Genomic DNA, 26,460 nt, shown 5'->3' with positions numbered 1-26,460 from the left:
AACTCAGCAGGTCATGCAGCATCCACAGGAAGTAATCAATGCTTCAGGACTGGGCTCTTCGTTAGCATCCTTCTCAGGTTTGTCTGTCCTCAGAAATTCATACACCTCTCTAATGGAGTACAGGAAGGTGTGAACTTCATATTCTTACTAATGGGTCCACAACAGACCTACTTCCATGCAAACTGATGACAACTGCTAGATTGGAGATGATCTGTGGTACAAATTCCAGAATGAAGGTTACTCCAACCTAAACCATGGTTCTACAGGTGGTGCTTGCACCTGTTTATGTTCAGAGATTGAGCACGTTCCTTATCAATTTGTTCATTGAAGTATACGAGACAACGGGTTCTGAGCTCAAAGCAAAGCTCCTGTACCAACCTGCATACATTGTACTTCACTGTCTTCATGTTGAGAACCTAGAAAATATAAACCACTGCTTATCTCTCAGCAAAATTCCCTATTTCCCCAATTTTGGGATCTGATGTTGAGAGATACCAAGAAGTTTTATGGAATTGATGTAGAATTAGTATAAATGAGTGCTTGGTGGTTACTGCTATCTCAGTGGGCCAAATGATCTGTCAATGTGCTCAATTACTCTGATATTGAAAATGATTAAATACACATTTTTTTAAAAATTAAATACAAATTCTCAAAATTATTTAAAAAAAACATTTAACTTTCATAAAAATCATTGAAATAAAGTGAACTAATTAAGAAATAACTTCCCTTCCTTTTAACTTCCAAATCCACTGTCTTTGAATCCCCTTTTAAATTCATGGAGTCTGGGACTCTGTATCCATTGTTACCTGGTGCAGGTTTCAAGAGTAGATTCCCCCTCAGAGCCACTGGACTACCAGCCCATAATTCCATCGTTTCCACATTTTATTACGTTCACGCAGAAAACCTAAAGTACAGCAATTTAAATGAAGAAGGTTTGGCACTGGCCAATCAAATCTATTCTTACATTTTTGGATCAACATTTGAATAATCTTCATGTGAAATTGGCACTTCAATGAGGTGAAATTGTATACTCTCTTAGCTATTGGGTTATTTTGATGAGTCAGAGAGTAGTGGTGGGTGATTACTTCTCAGACTGGAGGCTTGTGACTAGTGATGTGCCTCAGAGATCAATGCTGGGACCATTGTTGTTTGTCATCTATGTCAGTGATCTGGATGATAATGTGGTACATTGGATCAGCAAGTTTGCAGATGGCACAAAGATTTGAGATGTTGTGGACCGCAACAAAGGCTTCCAAAGCTTGTAAGGATCTGGACCAGCTGGAAAAATAGGCTGAAAATTACCAGATGAAATTTAATGCAGACAAGTGTGAGGAGTTGTATTTTGGAAGGACAAACCAAGATAGGACATACATGGGAAAACCAAGGGCACTGTGGAGTGCAAAAGAACAGAGGGATCTGGGAATACAGATACATAATTCCCTGAAAGTGATGTCATGGGTAGATGAGTGCTTTTGGGATGTTTGCCTTCATAAATCAAAGGTTTTCGTATAGGAGGTAACATGTTATGATATGATATGTTCTATATATAAAATTATGAGAGGTATTGACAGAGTGAATGCAACATTTTCCACTGAGGTTAGGTGAGATACAAACCAGAAGACATGACTTAAGGGTGAAAGGGGAAATGTTTAGGGGGAACATCTTCACACACAGAGTAGTTGGAGTTTGGGATGTGCTGCTAGCTGAAGTGCTAAATGTGACTGCGAGAAGAACTGAGACAGCAGGCTGTGAGCTCGTTAAGCACGACTAGTTTACTTTGAAATTTGTGCCGCAGCCTTTAGCGCCCTCTGGAGCCTGCCCCAGAATTCACGTCATGCTAACATAAGCACATACGTGTACTTCCGGTCGGTACCGGAAGTGAAGGACCCACAACACCATCTTTGCCACGGCCAGTGGGGTAAACAGAGGGGGGGTGGTAGTGTCTTGATGGCAGCAGTGGTGTGAGTGATCCCAATTTGTCTCTCAATCTTTCCAGTATGATGGCAGTGTCAGAGACTTGGCCTGGTGGTGAAGGGAGGAATTGGTCCAGGACTGCAAAGGGTTCACCGTGGACCATCGCTGCTGAGGATTCGCAGGTAATCCTTTGGTGCTGTGTGAATACCGAGGAGGACCCATGGCATTTCGTCCACCCAGTTTGGCCTCTCCAGCCTTGTCATCAGTGCTGACTTCAGGTGACAGTGACAACGCTTGCCTCATCCGTTGGATTGGGGATGGTAGGCAGTGGTGCAGTGTATCTGGGTGCCCAGGAGTTTGGAGAGATCATTCCAAAGGGCAGAAGTGAATTAGGCCACCAGGTTGGTTGTTATATGTGCTGGGACTCCAAAACTGGAGACTCAGGTGGAGAGGAAAGCCCTGGCACAAGTGTCAGTGGTGACGTCCGGGATGGGGATGGCCTCTGGCTACTGGGTAAATCTGTCCACTATTGTGAACAGGTAGCGCAACCCTCGGGAGCCTGGCAAGGGGCCCACTATGTTGAGATGACATGCTGGAACCTGCAAGTTGGTGCATCTGTTGGAGATGGGGCTTGGTGTGCTGCTGGACCTCCGCAGTCTTGCAGTGCGTGCAGGTTTTTTTTCTTTTCACTAGCCTGCTTGTGCAGCCCGTGTCAAATGAAGTGGGAGGCTATCATCCGCACTGTCATGGGAAAGGCCATGGAGCTTGTTGAAAACCATTTGTCTCCATTGGGCAGGGATGATTGCAAAGCAACGTCACACCATTGGTGTCCAATGGGACGTCCTGGAGCTGCAGACTCGTGATTGCTGTTCTGAAATTGTGGGCCTTGGGATCGTCCTGTTGTGATCGAGTCAGGTCGTGGTAGCTGATGCCGTGCGACAGGGTGTGAACAGTTGGCCTGGAGAGTGTGTCGGCGACAACATTCTCTTTGCCCGAGAGGTGGCAGATGGAGGTTGTGAACTCCGATACGTAGGATAAGTGCTGCTGCTGGCTGGCAGACAATGGGTCGGCAGACTTGGAGAAGGAAAACAACAGCAGCTTGTGGTCTGTATAGACTGTTAAAGGCCGCCCCTCCATCAAGTAGCGGAAATGGCGGATGGTGAGGTAGAGGGCCAGCAGCTCTCCGTCAAATGCAGTGTACTTCAGTTCAGACGCTCGTAGATGTTGGCTGAAAAAGGTGAGGGGCTTCCAGGTGTTGTTTGCAAACTGTTCCAGGACCCCACCCACTGCTGTGTTAGATGTGTCAACAGCGAGGGCTGTGGGCATGGCTATGCGTGGGTGGACGAGCATCATCATGACAGCCAGGGCCTCTTTGGTTTTCTGGAATGTGGCCTGTGCCTCGTCAGTTCAGTTGAAATCTTTCTTGAAAATCAACATTAACATGAAGAGTGGGCACATGATGCTGGCAGCTGCGGGGATGAATCTGTTGTAGAAATTCACTATGCCCATGAATTTTTGCAGGCCCTTCAGAGATGTCGGTCTGGTGAACTGTCGGATGGCCTCAGCCTTGTCATCCTTGGTGATCCTGTGGCCCAAAAAGGTGATCTCGCTGAGACCAAACTGGCATTTCGCTGGGTTGATGGTGAGGATGTATTCAGCTAGCTGGTTGAAAAGCTGGTGGAGGTGCTCCTCATGTGTCTTGCTCACTACCAGGATATCGTCCAGGTAGATGAAGAAGAACGGGAAGTCTCTGCTGACCATGTCATGAGGCGCTGGAAGGTTTGGGCTGCGTTCTTTAGGCTGAAGGCATGCGGAGAAACTCAAAGAGGCCGAAGAGAATGATGATAGCAGTCTTCTGGATGTCTTCTGTATGAACAGGGATCTGGTGGTATCCCCCGGATCAGGTCGACTTTGAAGAAGACGCATACACCACAAAATCCTGTATGTGAGGGATCAGGTTGTGGTCTGGTGTCATTGCATCATTTTTAAAAAATGTTTTTAATTTTTCACACTATGAACCATACTGATCAAAATACACACAAACATTTCCCTCTTGAATATACACAGTGTCATTTTCTCCCCTTTGTCCCCCCTCCCTTCCCTCCCTCCTTCACCCCCCCCCCCACTCACTCAACGTTCAACCTATATGATACATTAAACCCATTAAATAATGTCATCACACAATGAAAATAAACAAAAAATTTGTGTCTTCTACTTTTACATATTGGGTCAGTTCATTTCGTCTCTTCTCCTTCTGTCATTTTAGGTGGTGGAAGTCCGCGATAGAACTTCTCTATTGTGTTCCATGTGGGGTTCCCAAATTTGTTTGAATACTGTGATGTTATTTCTTAAATTATATGTTATTTTTTCCAATGGAATACATTTACTCGTTTCTATGTACCATTGCTGTATTCTCAGGCTATCTTCTAATTTCCAGGTTGACATAATACATTTTTTTTGCTACAGCTAAGGCTATCATAATAAATCTTTTTTGTGCTCCATCCAAATTGAGTCCAAGTTCTTCTTATATTACTTAGAAGAAAGATCTCTGGATTTTTTGGTATGTTGCTTTTTGTGATTTTATTTAATACCTGGTTTAGATCTTCCCAAAACTTTTCCACTTTCTCACATGCCCAAATTGCATGCACTGCTTTTCCCATTTCCTTCTTACAGCGAAAACATCTGTCTGATACTGTTGGGTCCCATTTATTTAACTTTTGGGGCGTGGTGTATAGCCTGTGTAACCAATTATATTGTATCATGCGTAACCTCGTGTTTATTGCATTTCTCATAGTTCCGGAGCATAGCTTTTCCCATGTTACATTCTTTATCTTTATGTTTAGATCTTGTTCCCATTTTTGTTTGGGTTTACAGCTTGTTTCCTCGTTCTCTTTCTCTTGCAGTTTGATGTACATGTTTGTTATAAATCTTTTTATTATCGTAGTTTCTTTAATCACATATTCAAAGCTACTTCCTTCTGATAACCTCAGCCTGCTTCCCAATTTGTCCTTCAATTAGGTTTTCAGTTGGTGGTATGCAAACATTGTACCATGAGTTATACCATATTTGTCCTTCATTTGTTCAAAAGATGATAATTTATTTCCCATGTCATTGCATCATTGAGGCATCTGTAGTCTCCAGTTGCCGTTGGACAGGCACTAAGTAAAGGGGGGAGCCCATGGACTGCCAAATCATACAGAGTTCCTCCATGCACTTAAACTCTTCCTTGGTGAGGTTGAGCTTGTCGGGAGCCAGACGTCAGGCTCGGGAATGTACTGGTGGGCCTGTGGTTGCAATGTGGTGCTGTAAGCTATGCTTTGACATGATGGCGGTGAATTGAGGTCACAGGATGGAGGGATAGCTGGCAAGGCGGTGGCAGTATTGGCTGTGTGACGTCTCCACAGAGGCGAGCTGGGTGGCTGGCTCGTTGGACGTGCCAAGGGGGACTGTCTGGAAGGTCTCTGAGAGGATCGATCACCTGCCCTGGAGGTCTACCAGTTGGCAATGTGCCTGCAAGAAATCTGCTCCCAGAAGTGGCTTGTCCATGCATGGATGCCAGTGTGAATGACTAATTGAAACTGTCTCGCCAAAACGTACAGGGATGTGCCATTTGCTGAAAGTTTTAATAGTGGTGTCGTTGACTGTGCATAGGGTTGGAGTGTGTCATTTCATGTGTTTCTCGACCGATGTTTGGGGGGTGACGCTTATTTCCGCACCAGTGTCCATGAGGAATCTGCGGTCCGAGATCCTGTCCCAAACGTGGAGTAAGGTGTTCGGCTGGCCATACACCGTGGCCACCAACGGCAGCTGGCTCTGTGGTTTCCCTGAAACGAGCATGGATGGCGACACGCGTGCTCCTGTGCCATTGATGGTAGAAGCACCACCTCAGGTTGGGCTTGTCTGTTTGTGGGCAGGGCGGCTCTGGCTCATATGTTGGGCTGATCTTTGGTGCTGGCTTGAGCGGCGGCTTTGTAACACAGTTGACTGTCCCTGCGGGCTCACGTTTGGAGGGGTAGAGGACGTCTGCCTGTGGTCAACTTTACATGTGTCGCTGAAGTCCACGTCAGCCAGCAGCAGCTTAATGTCTCGGTCATTTGCTCGAGGAATGCCTGTTCGAACATGAGGCAGGGTTCATGACCCTCTGCCAGGGTGAGCATCTCGTCCATGAGAGTGGATGATGTCCTGTCCCCTAGACCATTCAAGTGAAGGAGCTTTGCAGCCCTTTCGTGCTGTGATAGCCCGTAAGTATTAATGAGGAGGTTCTTTAGAGCCATGTATTTGCCTTCCTCTGGCAATACCTGGATAAGATTATTGATGTGAGGTGGCCTCCTGGTCCAGCGAGCTGATGATGTGGAAGTATTTTGTCAAATCCGAGGTCATCTGTTTGACTTGGAACTGGCCCTCTGCTTGGCCAAACCAAGTTTGGGGCTTATTCATCCAGAATGTGGGCAGCTTTAACACAATGGCACCTACAGCTACAGGGTCCATTGTGCTGAGTCTTCAGAGCGTGGAGACTCATCGGGGTCACCAGTGTAGTAGGTTGTGCACGAGAAGAACTGAGACAGCAGGCTATGAGCTCGTTAAGCACAACTAGTTTACTCTGAAGTTCACACCGCAGCTTTTAAGGCCGTCCGGAGCCCACCCCTGTTTTACCAGAACTCGCGTCATATTGACGTAAGCACGTACACGTACTTCTGCTCTGTACCAGAAGAGGAGGAACTGCAACACCATCTTTGCTGCGGCTGCTCCTCTGACCATACGTAACAAGCGGAGCTGGTTCACCGCTACAAATATGTGCGCCATCACAGGCTCAATTTCAACATACAATAAATAATTGGTCAAGTACAGGGATGGGAAGATATAGAGGGTGATGGATTGGGTGCAGGTCAGAGACTTAAGCACAGTTTGGCACAGACTAGAAGGGCCAAAGGGCATGTTTTGTGTGCTGTAATGTTCTATGGTTCTATGAGGATTATAATACAAAGGCATCTTGAAAGGCAGCATGTTTATGTAATGTAATTGTGCCAGAAAGGTGGATGTAACGGAGAATAGGCTGCAGAGCCACATCATTCTTGTAACTTATCTGGTTCTCATAGAAGCTGAGCTGAAGATGAGGAAACCTCAAATTGTATGATGTGGCTGGGTGTCATTCCATGGTGTGAGCAATGCATGATGTGCTTCTCAGGTCATCAGCAGTAGACCTTTTGGAGACATTCTTTGAAGATGTAGTCATCTACATGGAGGGGGAAACCAACACTATTATGAGAAGGAATCATATAATTATACTCGCATACAAACAGGAAATGGCCTCATTATGAGCAAATGTTGTAACCCAGGACATTTTGTGACCACTGTAAACTATTGGCATCTTATACTCATTGCGTTCTCCCACAAAATCTGCTTGCTTACAATTTTAATTTGTAACTCGAGTTTATGTAAAATTACATGGACACAGCTCTTGGCCAGTTTCCAGACTTTACTCACTACCCAAATGACGTACAACTGTTGACAAACTGGTGTTGGTTTTTATTTCAACATCTTTGGTTTCATTGAACGACGCCAAATATCCACTCACACCCTTGTTTAGGAAAATAAGACTTGTGACTTAGTCCACATTGACTCTCAGTGCCAGATCTAGTCAGAAAAACAAATATGGCAACAAGAATGGTACATGCACGTGATTTGAAGATTACTATCCTAGCAACCCAAGGCTTAAAAAAGTCTAAATGGCCTGAGGTAGAATACAAATCTCTCCAAACATAGTTCATGCCCAGTATTTTCCCTCAATACTTCTGCAGGATCTTGAGCTTTTGTGGATAGAGTAGCTGTTGAATAACCTGGTTTAGAATCCTGTGGTTAAAAATACCAATATATACAAATTTGACCTTGCGATAAATACATCACTTCAAGGGAAATTATGAAGCATCCTAGTCTGGAAGCCAAATATTCCACTACTTAAATAAACCAAGTGGTGCATCTTAAAATGTACTGCTCACGCAAGTCTTCCATGTTTTTCATAGATCTAGAAACCGTGTCACAGATGACCCAGTGTCCTGATATTGGCTCCAGTGAATAAGAAGAAAGTCTGGCTTAACCAAGCTAACCAAAGTGAGATTGGAAGGATCTGAGCCATTGGTAATGGGTTGTGCTGGATCACTGCCCATGTGAACAGGGCTGGCTCACATTCCCATCAAGATTGGTGATGGAAGCTTTGGGGAAATGCATTCTCATTGGTTCCAACCAACACCAGACAGGATAAGTTCTCAGTTACCGACAGCATTGACAAGATTATTAATAAATGGAGGGTATTGGATGCATGGAATTTGCATATTCTCTCTGTGATCCCCTTGGTTTCTCCCCAGTGTCCTGCTTTCCTCCCAATTGTGCTGATGGTTAATTACCCAATGTACATTGTCGAAGGGGAAGGGATGGGAATAGGGAGAGAATCAAACTAGATTAGTATCTGTGGATACATGTTGGTCAGTATGGACACAATGAACCAAGGAGCATGTTTCTATTGTGCGTGACTCTGCCTCCATGAAATGGAAGGAGGTTTGTCATTCCTGCCTGACCATACATCAGTGGGTCCAGATACACCAGCTAGTTAATTCTGGCACTTTAGGGGGAAACTAGAGTGTCCAACAAATCATGGTCTTGTCAACAACATCCACACCCCTTGAAGTAAAAAAATATACTGTAAGACTAGCAGACTTGATATGGGGATCACACAACTCTGCAGACTTTCAGACAATAGAAGGGTTCTTTTACAAGGCCTGCTTATTCTGACTCAGGCACCTGAAATGCGCTTGAAATAGGTCTGCTGTGGTTGGGTTCTGGACGCTGCATGGAGCTCATGAGCTGGACCAGGAGAGAGTGCATGTGTCATCTGCCATTGCTCAAGAGGGATAGCCTTGAACTCCTGGGACTGTCCCTGCGGTGCTCCCAGACCAAGGTGTGGTAAAATGAAACCATGGTGACATGCTGCCAGAAAAGTGACTATAAGCATGCAGGATGTGGTTTTACTGGCACAAAAAGACTCGCTCACCGAGTGACTGGAATTTTTCCTTACTGGATGGGATTGATGAAGAGACAGCTGATGACTAAATCATTTTCCACAAGGGAATGATTTCCCTGTGGCCTGCCAAGCAGATGGTAAACATGCAAAGGGAAAGCCATTTTATTGGTTTTTTTTGCTGTGATCCACATTTTATTATGCATTTAACAATATAATAGCATCGGCTGGATTAATATGGACCCAGCTCATAACTTGGACTCCCTGCCCAAGGTTCATCTGCATCCACATATTTACAGATAATAGAGGGCCAAATGGATTGATCCTGCTCTCTCGCTGCCAACCACCATCCTTCAAACATATGCATGAATATAAGTGGCCTCGGGTGTGGTGGAGCAGTGAATACAATCGCCACTAGGCTGAGGAACAGCTTCTTCCCGCGGGCAGAGAGAATGCTGAACGGCCAAAGGAACCTCACACACTAATCATCTGATACTCTCATTTGTACAATATTTATTCATTTATTTTTATAGATAAAAATACTTGCCTTGCATATGTATTATTTGCCTGTATATGTGTTATGTCTGGTTTTGTGTCTGCATGTTTTGCACTGAGGACTGGAAAAACGATGTTTCTTCAGGTTTTACTCGTACAATTAGATGACAATAAATTTGATTTGGCTTGAATAAGAGCTCAAAACCGGTCAAAAGCATTTGATGTGTGTGTGTGTGTGTGTGTGTGTGTGTGTGTGTGTGTGTGTGTGTGTGTGTGTGTGTGTGTGTGTGTGTGTGTGTGTGTGTGTGTGTGTGTGTGCTATATTTTAAATATTAAATAATTCAAACTCTTTCAATTTTTAAGTAACATTTCTTAATATAGACAGCATAAGGAGAATAGAAATAACACAATTAAAGTGGTATGTCCAAGTCTCCATAGTATAAGTATCTTGTATAAATTCCAGAGTGAAAATGTGACATTATTAGAAATAATTCTCCAAACAAAGAGAACAGATAAAGAAATAATTATAATATATATTTTAAAAACTGAGCGGCCTATCCCAAGGAACTGTTGAGTAGTCCACACCTACAGATAATAAAAATGGCAAGAATTATATTACGTCTGGAAAGGAAGAGTAAATTCATAGAATTATGCTATTTATATCCCATGAAAATAACCAATAAATGGTATCCATGTTTCTTCAAATTTAGTAGTTGCATCTAAAATATAACCTGATTTTTTTTCTAGATTTAAGAAAGACATAACATGAGAAAGCCATTGAAATAATGTAGGAGAATCAGAGTCTTTCCATTTAAGTAAAAAGGCTCTTCTAGCTAATAGTGTAGAAAAAGCTATAACTTGATATGCAGAAGTTGGTAAACAACCTACATCTGTAATTCCAAAAAGAGCAGTTAAGGGGTCAGGCTGTAAATGAATAATTAGTATCATTGATAGAGTTTTTTAAATGTTTTTCCAAAATTTTTCTAACATTTCACATGAGCAAATCATACGAGTCATTTAAGCCACATTAGTATTGCATCTATCATGACTAGCGTTTGTGTTAGGAGAGATACAAGCTAGTTTATCTTTAGACATATAAGCTCTATGAACTATTTTAAACTGTATTAAAGAATGACGTGCACAAAGTGAAGAGTTATTAACTAGTCTAGTAATTCTTCCCCATGTTTCAGGAGATAATGTTAGTTGAAGTTCCGATTTCCAAGTTTGTCGAATCTTATCCATGAGGACTGACTTCAAATTTAATATAAGAAATAAATAGTACAAATTAAACCCTTATGAAAGGGTTTAACCGGAATGAAGTGTCAAGTAAATCTGGTTGTTGTAATGTTAGATAATTAGCCATTACTGTATTCGGGAAATTTCTAACTTGTAGATATCTAAAAAAAATGGTAAATTATACTTGGTAGAAGTTGTTCAAAAGACATCAAACCGTGAATAAATCTACAAAAGGGATCATTCCTTTAATCTTCCATATAAGGAAGGTTTGGTCAATAGTAGATGGTGTAAAACAAAATAATTAAGAAACATACATACTGTACTTCCGTTTTCCTTCTGAGACACCCAGGTGCGATGTACATTCATCTTTTCAGCATGTTGGTGTTTCACTGCAGAACCCAGACAAATAATGAGGCAAGATCTTTTAACATCTTTATGTAAGAAACAAGAGAAATAGAAGCAGGAGGAGGCCTTTCAGCCCTTCATTTCTGCTTTGCCATTTAGTAACATCATTCCACTTTTTCCCACAAATGCATATCATTAAATTGATATGCATTTAATTTCCAAAAATTTATAATTTGAGTCTTGTACATATTCAGTGACTAAACCTCCAAAGCCCTCTTAGGTAGAGATTTCCAAAGATTTGCTACTCTGTGGATGAAGAAATTTCTTTGCGTTTCAGTTCAGAATGATTGACACCTATTTGGGGACACCCCAGCCAGGTGAAATTTCTCAATTTTTCCACCTTGTTAAGCCCTGTAGGAAATCCAGACATTTCAAGGCGGTCTCCTCTCATTCTTGTAAAACTCTATAGGCCCAATCTGCTTAATATCTCTTCATGGGGCAAACCTGCTATTCCAGGAATCAACCTGATGATCCCATGTGGCATCCCTCTACTTCCTACTTTGCCACTAGAGCTGCTATTGAGTACATGTATTTGACCTCCAGCTCATCTCAGATCCCCTATTCTCTGACAGTTTGCATGATCTGCTACAGTGTGACTCACTCAGTTCACTGGATAGACAGGTACCTTGGACTGTCTGTAATTCTTCTTTATTCCCCATTTCATTGTCTTAGTCACTCCCATTAACATACTGAAAAAATTGCAAGTAGTTCAAACTAAAAACAGGAGTAAATCATTAAATTTAAAAACTCAATATCTGCATTCTTACAGAGTTAGACAGATTTTTTTCCAATTCCACACTGAATGGTATTGGCACTGAAAGAATAAAAGAAATTGCAAAACTTGTCCCCTCATCTCCCCCCTTACCTCCATCCAGGGCAACAGTCAAATCTTCTCAGTGAGGCAGAGATTTCCAGCCTCGTCTACTGCATTCTCAATGTGGCCTCCCTCTGTATCAGTGAGACCAAATGCTGAATGGGTACCCACTGCGCTGAACATCTACGCTCTGCCTGTGGGTTTAAGCTTGAATTCTCAGTTCAATTCACTTCACCATTTCCACATAGACATATCAATTCTTGGCTTCATCCATTGCCAGGATAAGGCCAAATGTAAACTTGAAGACCAACACATTGTATTTCTCTGAACAGCTTTAAACCCAACAGCATGAACTTTGATTTTTCTAATTTTCTAACCTCTATCCTGTTCCCTCGTTTTCATCTCTTCTCTGCCCACTCCTGACTCCTTCCCTTCCCCTTCTGCTACCTGTCTCTCCACCTCTCCCACCTTCGATCCAATACCCCAGTTTCTTTCCCATTGATATAGCTGATATAGCCCCTTCCTATTTTTGTCTCAATAAAGGGTCCTAATGTGAAATGTTAACTGACCATTTCTTCCCATCCATGTGTGACCCTCTGATTTCCTCCAGCAGCTTGTTTGAAAGAATGTCAAGTGACACAATTGTTAAAGTGGTACAACAACCCTATTGCACATGGCACTTAATGTTACACTTGCCTTGTTATTTTTTTCTCTAAGTTTTCAGTGTGCCCTGGAGTTAGCAGAGCGGATATCTGCCTTTCCCCAGCACTGCATGCGTGCTGACAGAACATCTGCTGATTACAGCATGTATGATGCCTTGTGCTTCACTGAAGCCATGCAGTGTGAATTTGACAATGCGAAAGATGTAATTTTAAAGGAATCCATTTCTGGTGCAAAGAAATTCACCTCAGGAACTGGAAGACAAGGAAAGTTCACTTAACTTCTAAAATATGTATGCAAAGATATATAAACTACAGGAAGAGGTTTTTTTTATAAAGGGAAGAATGGACAGGACATTTCTGTTTTGATTGCACTGCCTGATTTTAGTGCTCTTATTCAGATATTCATAAGTTCAAATCCCAACAAGTACTAATAATCATTTTTTTAATAGAATTTTTCTTTCAATCCATTTCTGATGAACATTGCTTAATATGACAGCTAGTTAAAAGTAGTCATGAAGTGAAATAGGAAAAGTGGAGTGATTTTTTTTTTTTAATTACATTGACAACAGTTGAAATTTACCTTTACATAATGTTGACTAAAGAAATAGGTGTGGGAATGTTCTTATGTAGAACTGCAATTCTGGTCAACCAAACAAAAATTATGCAATCAAAGAGCAAAAGATGTTTGACACACCCAATATTTCAGGTAAGATCCATGTCAAGGGAAAAACAAGGTTAAACTCTCCAAACAAGGTTAAACTCTCCATTGCTCTCTTCATTCTTGGCATTAAACAAACATTTTTTGTTTTATTTCTGCTCTATCATCTGCAGTATTTGATTTTTGTTCTTGTGCATTAGGAATCTGCATTTCTGTGTACTTATTATTTAATTGCAAGAACAGCTAATTTTTGAGAGTAGTTTGTTTAAACATCTCTTTTATGTGAACCAATCCCTGTCTTTTTGGGGTGATGCCTGAAATTTTCCATCACTTCCCATCACTAACATCAGCTCCTATAAAAGCTTGGTTTTAGAACAAATGAGCTACATTTCTTCCAGCAAAATTCTGGGTGGCATTCTCCATTATTTTTCTTATATACCACATGGTCATATCATTCCTTTTCTTTGCTGTTCATCCACGTCCTTGCAAGAGAAGAAATTTCCCATCTCTTTCTTAAATGGGTGACTCTATTCTGAAATGACATTGTTTATTTCTAGTTGCTCCCATGAGGAAATCGTTCCCTCAGCAGCCACCGTGTCAATTCCTCTTTTATACTTCAATGAGACTATTTTTTATTCTTCTACTAAGATTAGTCCTAACTTGCTCATCTTTTCTTTATGTGTCACCATCTTCATCCCATGAATCTCTGAAATTGAATGAGAATTTCAAAGAGCTGGTAAAGACACCTGGGCAAATAGTGATTAAGGTCAGCCATTTTCAGCATTTGTTTTGGCTACGACCTCCTTCAGACACTGCTCAAAGTTTATGGGCCCCCTTCCCAGTGAAGCAGTCAAGTTTATAGTTGTTTTCTCCTGTATTTGTCTCCTACTGACACTTTCCATATCTTTCCTATTTCCTGACTTCAAAATATGTCACCTTCTAAGAAATGTAAGTTTCGATATTCCAAACTACAATCTTATCACTCCAATAAACCAATCTTCTTCATTATGTGGCCTTTAATTAGTTGATATAAATGTATGATATTTGCAAACCTTCCCACTGAGATTTTCATAATGATAAATTAGCAAAGCCTTCAATTATATTTAAAGACATAATGATGTAAGAAATGATTGAAACTAATAAGATGATAAGACAACGAATTCAAAGAAAAGTATTTCGATAGCTTACATCTCCCGCCATGGTTCTTCGAAGACTGAACGCAAGCTCACCGTTCACCCGGATATTACAACATATGATGTCATAGTCACTATGGTAACTCGACATACAACAATCTTTCTTAAAAGGAAAAGTCATATAATTCTTTCTTTCTTTGGCTTGGCTTCGCGGACGAAATTTTATGGAGCGGTATGTCCACGTCTGCTGCAGGCTCGTTGGTGACTCACAAGTCCGATGCGGGACAGGCAGACACGGTTGCAGCGGTTGCAAGGGAAAATTGGTTGGTTGGGGTTGGGTGTTGGGTTTTTCCTCTTTGTCTTTTGTCAGTGAGGTGGGCTCTGCGGTCTTCTTCAAAGGAGGTTGCTGCCCGCCAAACTGTGAGGTGTCAAGATGCACGGTTGGAGGCGATATCAGCCCACTGGCAGTGGTCAATGTGGCAGGCACCAGAAGATTTCTTTATGCAGTCCTTGTACCTCTTCTTTGGTGCACCTCTGTCTCAGTGGCCAGTGGACAGCTCGCCATATAACATGATCTTGGGAAGGCGATGGTCCTCCATTCTGGAGACGTGACCCACCCAGCGCAGTTGGGTCTTCAGCAGCGTGGATTCGATGCTTGCGGACTCTGCCAGCTCGAGTACTTCGATGCTGGTGATGAAGTCATTCCAATGAATGTTGAGGATGGAGCGGAGACAGTGCTGATGGAAGTATTCTAGGAGCCATAGGTGATGCCGGTAGAGGACCCATGATTTGGAGCTGAACAGGAGTGTGGGTATGACAATGGATCTGTACATGCTGATCTTTGTGTGTTTCTTCAGGTGGTTGTTTTTCCAGACTCTTTTGTGTAGTCTTCCAAAAGTGCTATTTGCCTTGGCGAGTCTGTTGTCTATCTCTTTGTCGATCCTTGCATCAGATGAAATTAATTAAGAAGTAAAAACACAAGGTTTTAACCTTTACATTGACGACATAAAATACACAAAAAATATTTTATGAGTTCAATCTGTGAACCCCCCTCTTCCCCCACCCCCCTTAAATGTGCTGTGGCCTCCAGCATGGCCCCTGATGAGAATGACTGGTAGGATTTCATTTGGTGAGGACATATTTAGGCTTAGTGGCAACACACCTCAAATTAAAACAAGTAGACTGACTACTCCTTGTGCTTGAATGTTAATCCTCAGTTCTTTTGGCTGATTTTAAATAGAAAACAATGGACAGAAGAGACCACAGGCCACAATTTCATTTTGACGGCATTAATAGTACGAACACTAGGTGAGTCCCAATTGCAAAACCAGATTACAAGCTACTTGCTCACATTATTGCCTGTATCAAAACATAGACCTTATCCATTACCATATATTTTGTGTATATATGTGTGAGAGATGGAGAGTATATGAATTGTAGGTTAATATTCCCTAGTGTAACTTGCATTTATTTGTCTCCACTTTTTTCATGACTGATTTATCTAAAACATCCTATTGGAAAAGTATGAGAAAGAATGGCATTCAGGCTGGGCATGAACATGTATTTGTTTGCTTCTCGTTCTAGTGCACACACCAGTGATACTCTATCAAGGTTCGAACTAAAAGTTATAATCTTCTGCACTCCTGCGGACTGGCCTGCTCAGTATTTCAACATTTTCTGTTTTTATCTTACAGAGAAGTTGTGCTTTTGTTTCTGCAGATGCCAACTTTGTTTTGTTGGGTTTTTCCAGATTAATTAATACAGTAAGCACGGGAATATAATAAATGAAAGGTGGGCATAGCTCAACTCCGAGAACATGCTACACTGTCCAATGACTGAATTATCTTTCCCATCCATTCGTCACTTCATTTTTTTTAAAAATATTTACATTTTTTAATGCCACACATGGAATCAAAAAGAACAGAAAAAATTTGAATGCAGAGTAAAAAATAATAATCTTTGATACATGATGGCTATAATCCCCATTTCTCCCCACCCTCCCAATGAAAGTAAATAAGGTAAAGAAAAGAAATAAGCCACAAAGAAAAAAAATTTAAAAAAAAAGAATAGATGGAAAAGAAAAGAAGGAAAGAAAAAAAAACAGGGATTGATGTGATTCCATCATCTACCCCACAAATTTCACATTTTCAAAATTTACTTCGATCTCAAGGTGGTATTAGCGTGGATCTCGTGGGTGAGGTGGAGCACAATTAAACATTTGCACCTGTATTTTGCAAATATGGTGGCCATATTTTTAAGAACATGTCATACTATTTCTCAGGTTATAAGATAATCTTCACAAGGGGAACACAGCTATGCATTTCCGCATTCCAATGGACTGCACCTAGATGTGAATCAGACTTCCAAGTAACCGCTATACATTTTCTGGCCACTGCCAATGCGATCTTGACAAATATTGTTTGATGTTGGGACACCTCATTTTGGGTCTTATGGCTAATAAGAATAATTCTGAGTTCTGTGGAAATTGAATTCCTGTAATTTGCTCTAAAAGTTTCCCCAGATCTATCCAAAAGGGTCTTACCTCGGAACTTGAATGTAGAAAAGTTTCTATCTCTTCACCGCACCTAAAGCATTGATGCAAAATATCGGATTTAAATTTATTTAGCTTTTACAGTAAGAGATATAGCTGGTACAGAAAGTTATATTGCACCAATCTATATCTTACATCTATTGTAATTGTCATACAGTCCCGGCACAGATCGGACCAGTTTTGATCACCATCTCTATCTAGACTTGTGTACCCTACTGTTTAGGAGTTCCCATCTGAAATAGTAAATACATTGCTGAAGTAAATTTATTTGTATTTCCCTTTTTAATCAGACTCTCCAGATCACTACACTTTGATAAAGTCATTGTTGACCCCCAGTTTACTGCTTAAATATGCCTTTAACTGAAAATAGCAGAATATTGTATTAGCAACACCAAACTTGTTTTTTTATTGTTCAAATGACATACATTTCTCCTGCTCATAACAATCCTCAATAAATCTGATCCCTTTTTGGGACCAGGCATCTAAAATCTTATTACCCATTGCTCTCTTCATTCTTGGCATTAAAAAACTGAGCAACCACAGTCCTCTGAGGAGGAGTGTTGCAAAGAAAATTCTTCACCATTCAATGCTGTGGAAACACCTCAGAAACACCTTTCATTCTTTAAGCAGTTACTGACTACAGTACACCTCTGTTAACCAGCATATTTAGGCCTTTGGTGATGTTGGACCAGCACATTTTGCATGCTGTCTGATGTTACTAAACAACTCCTTGAATGTTTTTTAATTCACCCTTTGCTTCTAATGTTACATGGGGAAATAATAATTTTTCAGTGTATCAAGGAAGTCTGGGATTTGCGGCCCCGACCAGTCGAAAGGGAGTGCAGCAAATCTCATCAGATAAGCCGGATGGTGGATTATAAGTCACTGAGTTTGCTGTGTCATGGCATGACAAGAGTGTCCGGCAGTAAAACTGGCCAGGTAAGCTGGGCTTGTTAGCCTTGGTTGGCAGCCAGCCTAAGAGAAGGAAAACTCTGATTTCAAACCCAGGCAGAGCAGCTTGTTGTCAGGCCATCCATCTAGAACAGTGGTTCTCAACCTTTTCCCTTCCATTCACATCCCACTTTAAGTATTCCCTATGACATAGATGCTCTGTGATTAGTAAGGGATTGCTTAAGGTGGTTATGTAGGTGGAAAGAAAAAGTTTGTAAACCACTGTTTTAATCATACCTAATTGACTTGTTGTTATATGCACAGTGAGATAGACAACAGACTCGCCAAGGCAAATAGCGCCTTTGGAAGACTACACAAAAGAGTCTGGAAAAACAACCAACTGAAAAACCTCACAAAGATAAGCATATACAGAGCCATTGTCATACCCACACTCTTGTTCGGCTCCGAATCATGGGTCCTCTACCGGCACCACCTACGGCTCCTAGAACGCTTCCACCAGCGTTGTCTCCGCTCCATCCTCAACATCCATTGGAGCGCTTTCATCCCTAACGTCGAAGTACTCGAGATGGCAGAGGTCGACAACATCGAGTCCACGCTGCTGAAGATCCAGCTGCACTGGATGGGTCACATCTCCAGAATGGAGGACCATCGCCTTCCCAAGATCGTGTTATATGGTGAGCTCTCCACTGGCCACCGTGACAGAGGTGCACCAAAGAAAAGGTACAAGGACTGCCGAAAGAAATCTCTTGGTGCCTGCCACATTGACCACCGCCAGTGGGCTGATAACGCCTCAAACCGTGCATCTTGGCACCTCACAGTTTGGCGGGCAGCAACCTCCTTTGAAGAAGACCGCAGAGCCCACCTCACTGACAAAAGGCAAAGGAGGAAAAACCCAACAGCCAACCCCAACTAACCAATTTTCCCCTGCAACCGCTGCAACCGTGTCTGCCTGTCCCGCATCGGACTTGTCAGCCACAAACGAGCCTGCAGCTGACGTGGACTTTTTACCCCCTCCATAAATCTTCGTCCGCGAAGCCAAGCCAAAGAAGAAGAAAAGAAAGAAGATATGCACAGTTTCATAACTCCAAAGGAAATGTGCAATGACAATTTTTTTCAAGCAAAATATTTCAGTAACAATTGGGTCTAGAACAGTATTTCTCAACCTTTTCTTCCCACTCACATACCACCTTAAGCAATCCTTTACTAATCACAGAGCACCGAAGCCACAGGAATTACTTAAAGTGGTATATGAGTGGGAAGAAAAAGGATGAGAACTAATGATCTAGAAGGACACTCCTATGTAATCCCTAAGGCCTGAGGACCTGGCTGACACCATCCTAGCTTGCTAGGCCATGGCAGATAAACCCAGGGTGTAAAGGGTGGGACCAGCACTGCCCACACTGCACTCCACCTAAAAAAAATCCATTGTGCAGGCTCGAAGGACAAGTCCACGCCTATTGACCTAGTCAGCCACCAGCGAGCCTGCATCAGACGTGGACAGCCCCCTTCCTAAATGTTTGTTTGCGAAGCCAAGCCATGATAAGACGATGAAAGCTATATTCATTGGATGATCCCAGAAATCAATTTTGTGCAAGAGAAGCACATGAACTGCAGACGCTGCAATCTTGAGCAGGCAATGAGAAGCTAGAGGGACTTCGCAGGTCAGGCAGCATCAGTGGAGAGATAAGGTTGCACCTCCAGCTCGACAGTAGCTCCCATACCATTCGCGATCTCATTGCTGCTGGTCCGTGCTTCAATCTGATAGGAACTCGATAAAAGGTCCCAACCAGGAACGGACTGTTTATTTCCCTCCTTGGATGCCGCCTGACCGGCTTCTTGTCGTTTGCACATTATTCCAGCGTCTGCAACTCTTGTGTTCCTCGAGACTGGGCTCTCCAACTTCTCATTGTGTGCATCAGTTCGCGGGGAAAATCATAGCTAGCCTGGCATTAACTTCCAGGCGGGGAAGCACAAGTTGATTTGTGCCTTGAGCTGGTGGTGAGTTCTGAAAGATTCAGTGTCAGCTCTTCGTGGCTGCAGCAGCAGGTGGCGCCCCTCAAATGGGGTACTTCTCTCTGAAAATACCGCCACACACAAAAGAAAAGGTGTGAAAGTCACAGGTGATTGCAACCATCCAACGTTACATTGTAGATACATTCGTCCGTTCACTCCCACCCGGTTTATTACAATTCCAGACACGATGAAAATGATCTTTACAGGTTCTATTCCAGTCAGAAGTACAGCTTGGTTTTATTAAACACTTTATTAAACGCTGATGGAAGTGCGATCAATTGAATAGATTATGGTCTATGTTTCAATCGCTGAATAACTAAATTGAGGAAGAAATCCCCTTTACAAAAAAATGCAAGTCGATTGACTGACCAATGGATATATAACACAAAGTGCCCTCTTTTCATCCCTGCAGAGAAAATAAACGGTGCTAAACTGGTATATTTCCGCGAAACACTCTGTCCTATTATCATGAAGCAAAGAATGCTGTAGATAACCGCTAAAATAACATTTAGTTAATAGCCAACTTGGAAAACAGTGCCCTGATTGCGGAGGTTACACTTAAAACGGATGCAGTGACTCCCAATGACAATATAGCTCTTAATCTAAACACATTCGTACCAAATAAGTTCACGAACCTGATTTTGTTTTTAAAAATCTGTAATGGTTTGAATCTCCCAAGGAAATAACCCAATTCTTGGTTATAATCAAAACTATGTAAAGTACTTAATTTTCCAAAGATTTTCCTCTTGGAACAGCTGGGGGAAAAAGTACTTCCCTTATTGTAAAGCTCGTCAGCCCCGAATATTAGCGCCAAAACGAAACTTTATATTGCTCTGTGGCAATGGGCAGCCAAGCTGAGGAGAAAGGGAATAAATGGGAGGGGACAGTGCACGCAAGCCCCGCCTTCCCTGGGCGTAAATGGAACGTTGTGTCATGTGGCGTAACAGAGGGTTTGGAGTGTTACCTGCTGCGAAGTTCGAATTGTTCATTGATAACATGTGAAGAGCGGGGACAGTGAGAGCGCGGGATACACACGGGGGTATTAAGGCGTTTCTGATACAGGGTGTATTTATTTATTTATATTTAAATCTATAGAAAAAGTTTTTTTGTTTCACATCCAAAAGCAAAGTTTGTATCTGTCTGCCCTACACAATGGGAGCATTTGCAGTCGAGCGGGGAGTCGCGCTCGGGCTGTTGTGGAGTTGTTGCCTGGTGGTCGAGTGGCTGTCCGTGGCGGGCAGCCTCTTGCTGGACACAGGCAGCCACAGCGACCTGCACTCGAGCTTTGTGCACCGTCGCCTCAAACACCACGAGAAGAAGAACATGCAGCGGGAGATTCTCTCCATCCTGGGGCTGCCACACCGGCCCAGACCTCACTCGCATGGAAAGCACAACTCGGCGCCCCTTTTCATGCTTGACCTGTACAATGCCATGTCCACCGGGGGCGAAGAGGAGGAGGAAGAAGGCTTTTCTCATCAATACAGACCAGTGTTTACCACGCAGAGTCCGCCGCTGGCCAGCTTACAGGACAGCTCTTTTCTCAACCAGGCAGACATGGTCATGAGTTTCGTGAACCTGGGTAAGCCGAGGCGTTCTAAATCAAATACACAGGCAGCGCTCACACGTATACCACTCAAATCCTGTGTAAACCAACTTCTCTCAAACATCTTTCTAAAAGCAGATGCACACCGGGACACGCGTACACCGGTTTAAATCTGGACAACTCGATTCAAAAAGTTAGAAGCGATAAAATGTGTTTGCAGTTTTAACCGATGCAGAAGCGTGCGTTTTAAAACCATTTCCTTTATAATAGAGAAGTTCGCGATGCCAGTAACTCAAACTGTGGATGAATACTTTTCTGCTCCCCATCCCAAAAAACGTATTAAGCACACTGGTATAGCCACGGGGAACGCTAACGCCATGCAACGCTTTCAAGTGAACTAGGTGTAGAGTCGCCAAGACATGTGCTTTCGGGAGTCCCCTGGTGTTGGGGCTTCCTTTGAATAGCAATCTTTATTGTGCAGTTTGATGGGGGGGGGGGGGGGGTGCGCGGGAGACCACTTTGGTGTATAAATTTGGCAGACTTCTATTGTGTTGGAGTTTTAGTTGAGTTTGATGAAACGGTACCCTCTGATAACGCGGAAAAGTGAACTATTTAACCGTAGTTTTAAAGTCATTGTCCTAAATCGTGCAATACACCTGCTGTCTGTTCTCTAGTAAAGTCGCCTTATTTCTAAAGCCTAGACTTCGTAAATTGTGCTCTATTACTTTTGATATTCATCAATGAGTGTGAAATTCCTTAAATGTTGCAATATTTAGTTAATTGGCAAGCATTTCAAAGGCTAATTGGTTGCCAACGTGCAGTTTAATATGCAGGAGATGCTCCTCATCTAACGAGGACCACTGTTCTGCACATCTCTCAAAGGTTTTAGTTGGTGTGGTGACTGTCTCGATCTTTCTGACGTAACTTCGACACCAGATTCCTTGGCTCATCTGTTTGCAGAAATCTTGGCTGATGTTTGGAGACATTGCCGAGGCAGCTATTGTGTTTTGAAACGGAAGAAGATTTTAAAAAAAGGTTGGCAAATGATGGTGCTTGTTAAATCATGTTCCCATTGGGTAAATGGTATGTAGCTGTAGTCAAAATATCTTTGTTTAATAATGAAGTGTTTGGAAAGAACAGTGAGAGGAAATAGATTTGTATTTTTCCTGTAGAATCCACATGATGCTTTACAGCGTCATTTCCCACTTGGTTTATCCTTTGGGTAAGAAACACTTCAGCACATTGAATGCAGTTTGCCACTGAATTTGTACCCCTGTGAGGGTTTGAGTTAAGTTGCACAACCTCACCCTTGAAGTTCCACATCAACTGAGGCAAATCTGGTCTTCACTGGGGTGGGAAGAGAGAGATACACAAGGAATCTAGAGGAACTCAGTGGATCCAACAGCATCAGTGGGAGAAAATGAATGTTCAGGAAAGACTCCAGGATTCTTGATCAGGCAGAAATCCAACATCAAGCTGGAGATACAAAATCATACTAGAATGTGTTTGAATCAAGCAACAAACCTTTTGACCTATGATCTAAAAGGCATAAAGTTAAAGATGACATGGTTGGCATAGCGGTTAGTGCAACGCCTTTACAGCACCAGTGATCGGGACAAGACCTGGGTTCAAATCCTGCGCAGTAAGGAGTTTTTATGTTCTCCCCCTGACTGCGTAGGTTTTCTCTGGGGGTTCTGGTTTCCTCCCACCCTTCAAAATGTTTTGGGGATTTAGGTTAATGGGGTGTAAATTGGACAGCAGTCTCATAGGGCTGATTTGACCTGTTACAGTGATGTATGTCTAAATTTTAAAAAAATTAAAACAATTAATTTTAATATTTTAAGATTACTTTTTTTAAATTTCCATCTTTTACAGTTTCAAAATAGCGAAAAAGAAAAGGGCCCAAAGCAAAAGTTCGGACACCCTGCATGGTCAATTCTCAATTATGCTCCCTTTGGCAAATATCTCAGCTTGTAAATGCATTCTGTAGTCAGAGAGTCATTCAAACCTTTTTTGGGGGTGATTTTCACCCATCCTTCCTAGAAAAAGACTTAGTTCTATGAGATTCTTGAGCTACATTGCTTGCACTTCTCCTTTGAGGTCTGTCCACTGATTTTCAACGATGTTAAGGATGGGGGACTGAAGCCTCTGGCAATACCTTCAGCTTGTGCCTCTCGATGTAGTCCATTGTGGATTTTGAGTTGTGCTCAGGATGATTATCCTGTTCTAGAAGCCATCCGCTTTAAATCTTCAGCTTTAAAAAATATATATATACAGGCATTGTGATGCTTGCTTCTAGAATTTGCTGGTATTGAATTCGTTCGTCCCTCAACCAGTGAAATGTTCCCGGTGCCACTGGCTGCAACGCAAGCCCAAAGCATGATCAATCCACCCCTGTGCTTAACAGTTGGTGAGGTACCCTTTTCATGAAATTTGGCACCCTTTTTTCTCCAAACATACCTTTGCAGCCAAAAAGTTCAATTTTAACTTCCATTAGTCCACAGGACTTGTTTCCAAAATGCATCAGGCTTGTTTAGATGTTCCTTCTGATGCTAAATTTTGTGGTGAGGGTGCAGGAAAGGTTTTCTTATGACTCTTCTATGAAGGACAGATTTGTACAGGTGTCGCTGCATTGTAGAATGGTGCACCACCTTTCCAGAGTCTGCTAAATCTTCCTGAAGGTCTTTTGCAGCCTTCCTAGCAATCTGAGGAGCAGTTCTCTCAAAGTTTTCTTGGTCTTCTCGGCTTCAATTTGACCGCCACTGTTCCTGTTAGTTCATTATGTAATTAAGGAACAGCAGCTGAGGAAATGACCACCTGAAAATTCTCTGCTGTCTTCTTATTGCCTTGTCCTGCTTTGTGGGCATCATTTCTTTTATTTTTCAGAATGCAAGACAGCTGCTGATTGTTGGGACAAGGTTTGAGGAGTCGGTGTTTGTAAAGCTTTGAAATTTGCATCACCTGGCCTTTCCTAACAACCCCTAACAAGAAGCTAATTAAGGTCTGAGACCTTGGTAAAAGTTATCTGAGTGCTTTGATCTTTTGGGTGCCCAAACCTTTGCATATCACTGTACATAATTACAATGTCCATGTTCACTGAAATTCTTGCAGCCAGACATTGTGTCCTCTGTTGGTCATGGTTGACCATGGGTACTGCACATAAAGCAAAACTGGAGTGGCCTGTCCAGGACACAGGCCAAAGCAGAGTTTATGTGGAGATCTATCTGTTGCCCATGCAGTGGAACTTCACCCCCTCCCCCACTCCATGCTAATGACGTCTAAAGGAACGACAAAATTTGATACAGTTTGATGGCAGCAGCATCGCGGGAGTTGCTGGGCTGGTGATGAATCCAGCAGTCAGCTGTCTTCAGGACTCCGACTCCAGATTTTTCCTCTGGATTTACTCCCAAAGCCTTTCCCATGAGTTATCTACGTATAAATAAGCTACATCAACTACAATGGTAAGCATGGTAAAGCATTACAATGTAGTGCAGGCAGATCTTTTCGGTTGTCCATGATAACCACCTGCAGTTATCCTATTTGGCAGAAGTTGCTCCATTGTCTTTGATTCCATGGCAGTTCAAGTTCTCATCTGGATGCTGCCTACGTGTTAGGGGTTCTGTCTCCATCACCCACTCAAGTCAATGATATCTAGATTCCAACCACCTTCAGTGAGAAAATGTCCTTTCTCTGATTGCAGTACACAAATGTGTCGGTAGACCTGATGAGGGGCCCAGGCCCGAAACGTCGAATCCCTTCTTGTGGATGCTGCGTGACCCGTGGCGTTTTTCAGCCTGTTTGTGTATTGCCCTTGACCTCAGCATATGCAGACTCTTTTATTTAATTCCTGTTCTAAACCAGCATGATGGCAACATGATGAGATTGGAGCTGGGACAGTCATTGTTGCCACTTGGGCCTCTTTTACCAGGATTGCAATTGACAGCATGGAGAGACTGTTCGTGCCAGATGCCCATCTACCTATCAGTGACCAAGGAGCTTCTGGAATTGCAGGAAGCTGCCATGAATGAATAAGATTTACCTGTTGTATTAAAGCATTGGAAACCCAGTCTGACCATCAACTTGATTTATTATCTTGCTGCTTTGTGAATTTTTAAAACAAAAATGCTGCTGGGAATAGCCTGGAAAGCACACAAAGGAAGATTTTCACTGTATCTAGGTATATTTAGTCCAAACGAGACCTCCTACCCCTGTGTGCTCGAGATTTAGACACCTTTTACGGGGAAATATTTCTTACTATCTATTCTTTCTCACCCTCTCATAATTATATACACCTCTACTAGCACCCGTTTCTTTCCCCCCCCCCCCCCCCACCCCCCCCCACACCTGCCTTCCATGCAAGCCCAGGTGAATAATCCTAGCCTATCCAATCTTTCCTTGTATCTGAAATGCTCCAACCCAGGCAACGTCTTGGTGAATCCCCTTTGCAACCCACCCCACATTTGCAATCACATATCTGAATCCACTTCAGGAGCCAATTCCATTTATTCTGAGTCTCAATAAACGGTCCTGACTCAAAACATTGACTATTTCTATCCAGCTTCTCACTGATTGCCCATTCGATCTGACAATAGATCATATTCCAAACAATCCTGCTCCCACGAAGTGCATCCTCCATGGGTGTCCCAATATGATGAGCAGAGCTTTACTTTGTGCAAAGTAGATTTTTCTTGCTTTTGCACTCAATTGACTTAAAATGGCTTGTTGGAGTGGATCTGCATCCTATTACAATACCCTGTGTAAACGTGATGGGCTACTGGAATACTTGCTGAGTAGTTCTTGTTTTTTTGGGGGGGAGAAAAAAATGAGCAGTAAATGCTAGCATCTGGGTATACTGATGTGGTGAACATGATGACTGGAACTGTTAGTAAGGTAATAATATACTCCAGGGTTTTGGGAGGCTCCTCGGCCAAGGGCAGGACTCGTGAGCAAGTAGTTCAGAACATCTGTTTTGCCTTGAAGCACACAACAGCAAGATACATTTATTGTGCAGAATTCCTCTTGTTCTTTACCAATTGGCATTTAAGAGAAGTTGATGTCTCTGACTGATGGAGGTAGTATCCTGATGTCATATTTTTGGTATTGAACGTAATC

The 26,460-nt window shown here is 42.5% G+C and overlaps 2 protein-coding genes and 1 long non-coding RNA gene across 6 annotated transcripts in view; 2 read left to right on the top strand and 1 right to left on the bottom strand.

The window, feature by feature from the left end:
• The window catches only part of LOC138753101 (probable enoyl-CoA hydratase, mitochondrial), a 30,326-nt gene extending 17,510 nt beyond the window's left edge, over window positions 1-12,816 (top strand). The window contains exons 4-5 of the mRNA XM_069915689.1: window positions 12,163-12,169; window positions 12,594-12,816. Of these exons, the coding sequence (XP_069771790.1) occupies window positions 12,163-12,169; window positions 12,594-12,816 (230 nt within the window). The remainder of the gene's footprint in view (window positions 1-12,162; window positions 12,170-12,593) is intronic.
• A 260-nt stretch (window positions 12,817-13,076) lies between these two features.
• LOC138755242 (uncharacterized) lies at window positions 13,077-20,589 on the bottom strand. Its single transcript, XR_011352136.1, has 3 exons — window positions 20,441-20,589; window positions 16,872-16,914; window positions 13,077-15,271 (listed from the first exon to the last, which is right to left on the bottom strand). It is a non-coding gene; the product is annotated as an uncharacterized lncRNA (long non-coding RNA).
• A 178-nt stretch (window positions 20,590-20,767) lies between these two features.
• Window positions 20,768-26,460, top strand: part of bmp6 (bone morphogenetic protein 6) — a 147,930-nt gene continuing 142,237 nt past the window's right edge. For all 4 annotated transcript variants that reach the window (XM_069920858.1, XM_069920857.1, XM_069920860.1 and 1 more), the window contains exon 1: window positions 20,768-21,384. In XM_069920858.1, coding sequence (XP_069776959.1) covers window positions 20,958-21,384 — 427 coding nt within the window. In that variant the 5' untranslated portion in view covers window positions 20,768-20,957. The remainder of the gene's footprint in view (window positions 21,385-26,460) is intronic.

This window comes from Narcine bancroftii, chromosome 2 (assembly GCF_036971445.1).
Source record: "Narcine bancroftii isolate sNarBan1 chromosome 2, sNarBan1.hap1, whole genome shotgun sequence".
Taxonomy (NCBI): domain Eukaryota; kingdom Metazoa; phylum Chordata; class Chondrichthyes; order Torpediniformes; family Narcinidae; genus Narcine; species Narcine bancroftii.
The sequence above is the reverse complement of the archived record's forward strand: the minus strand, read 5'-3'. Positions and strand labels throughout refer to the sequence as shown.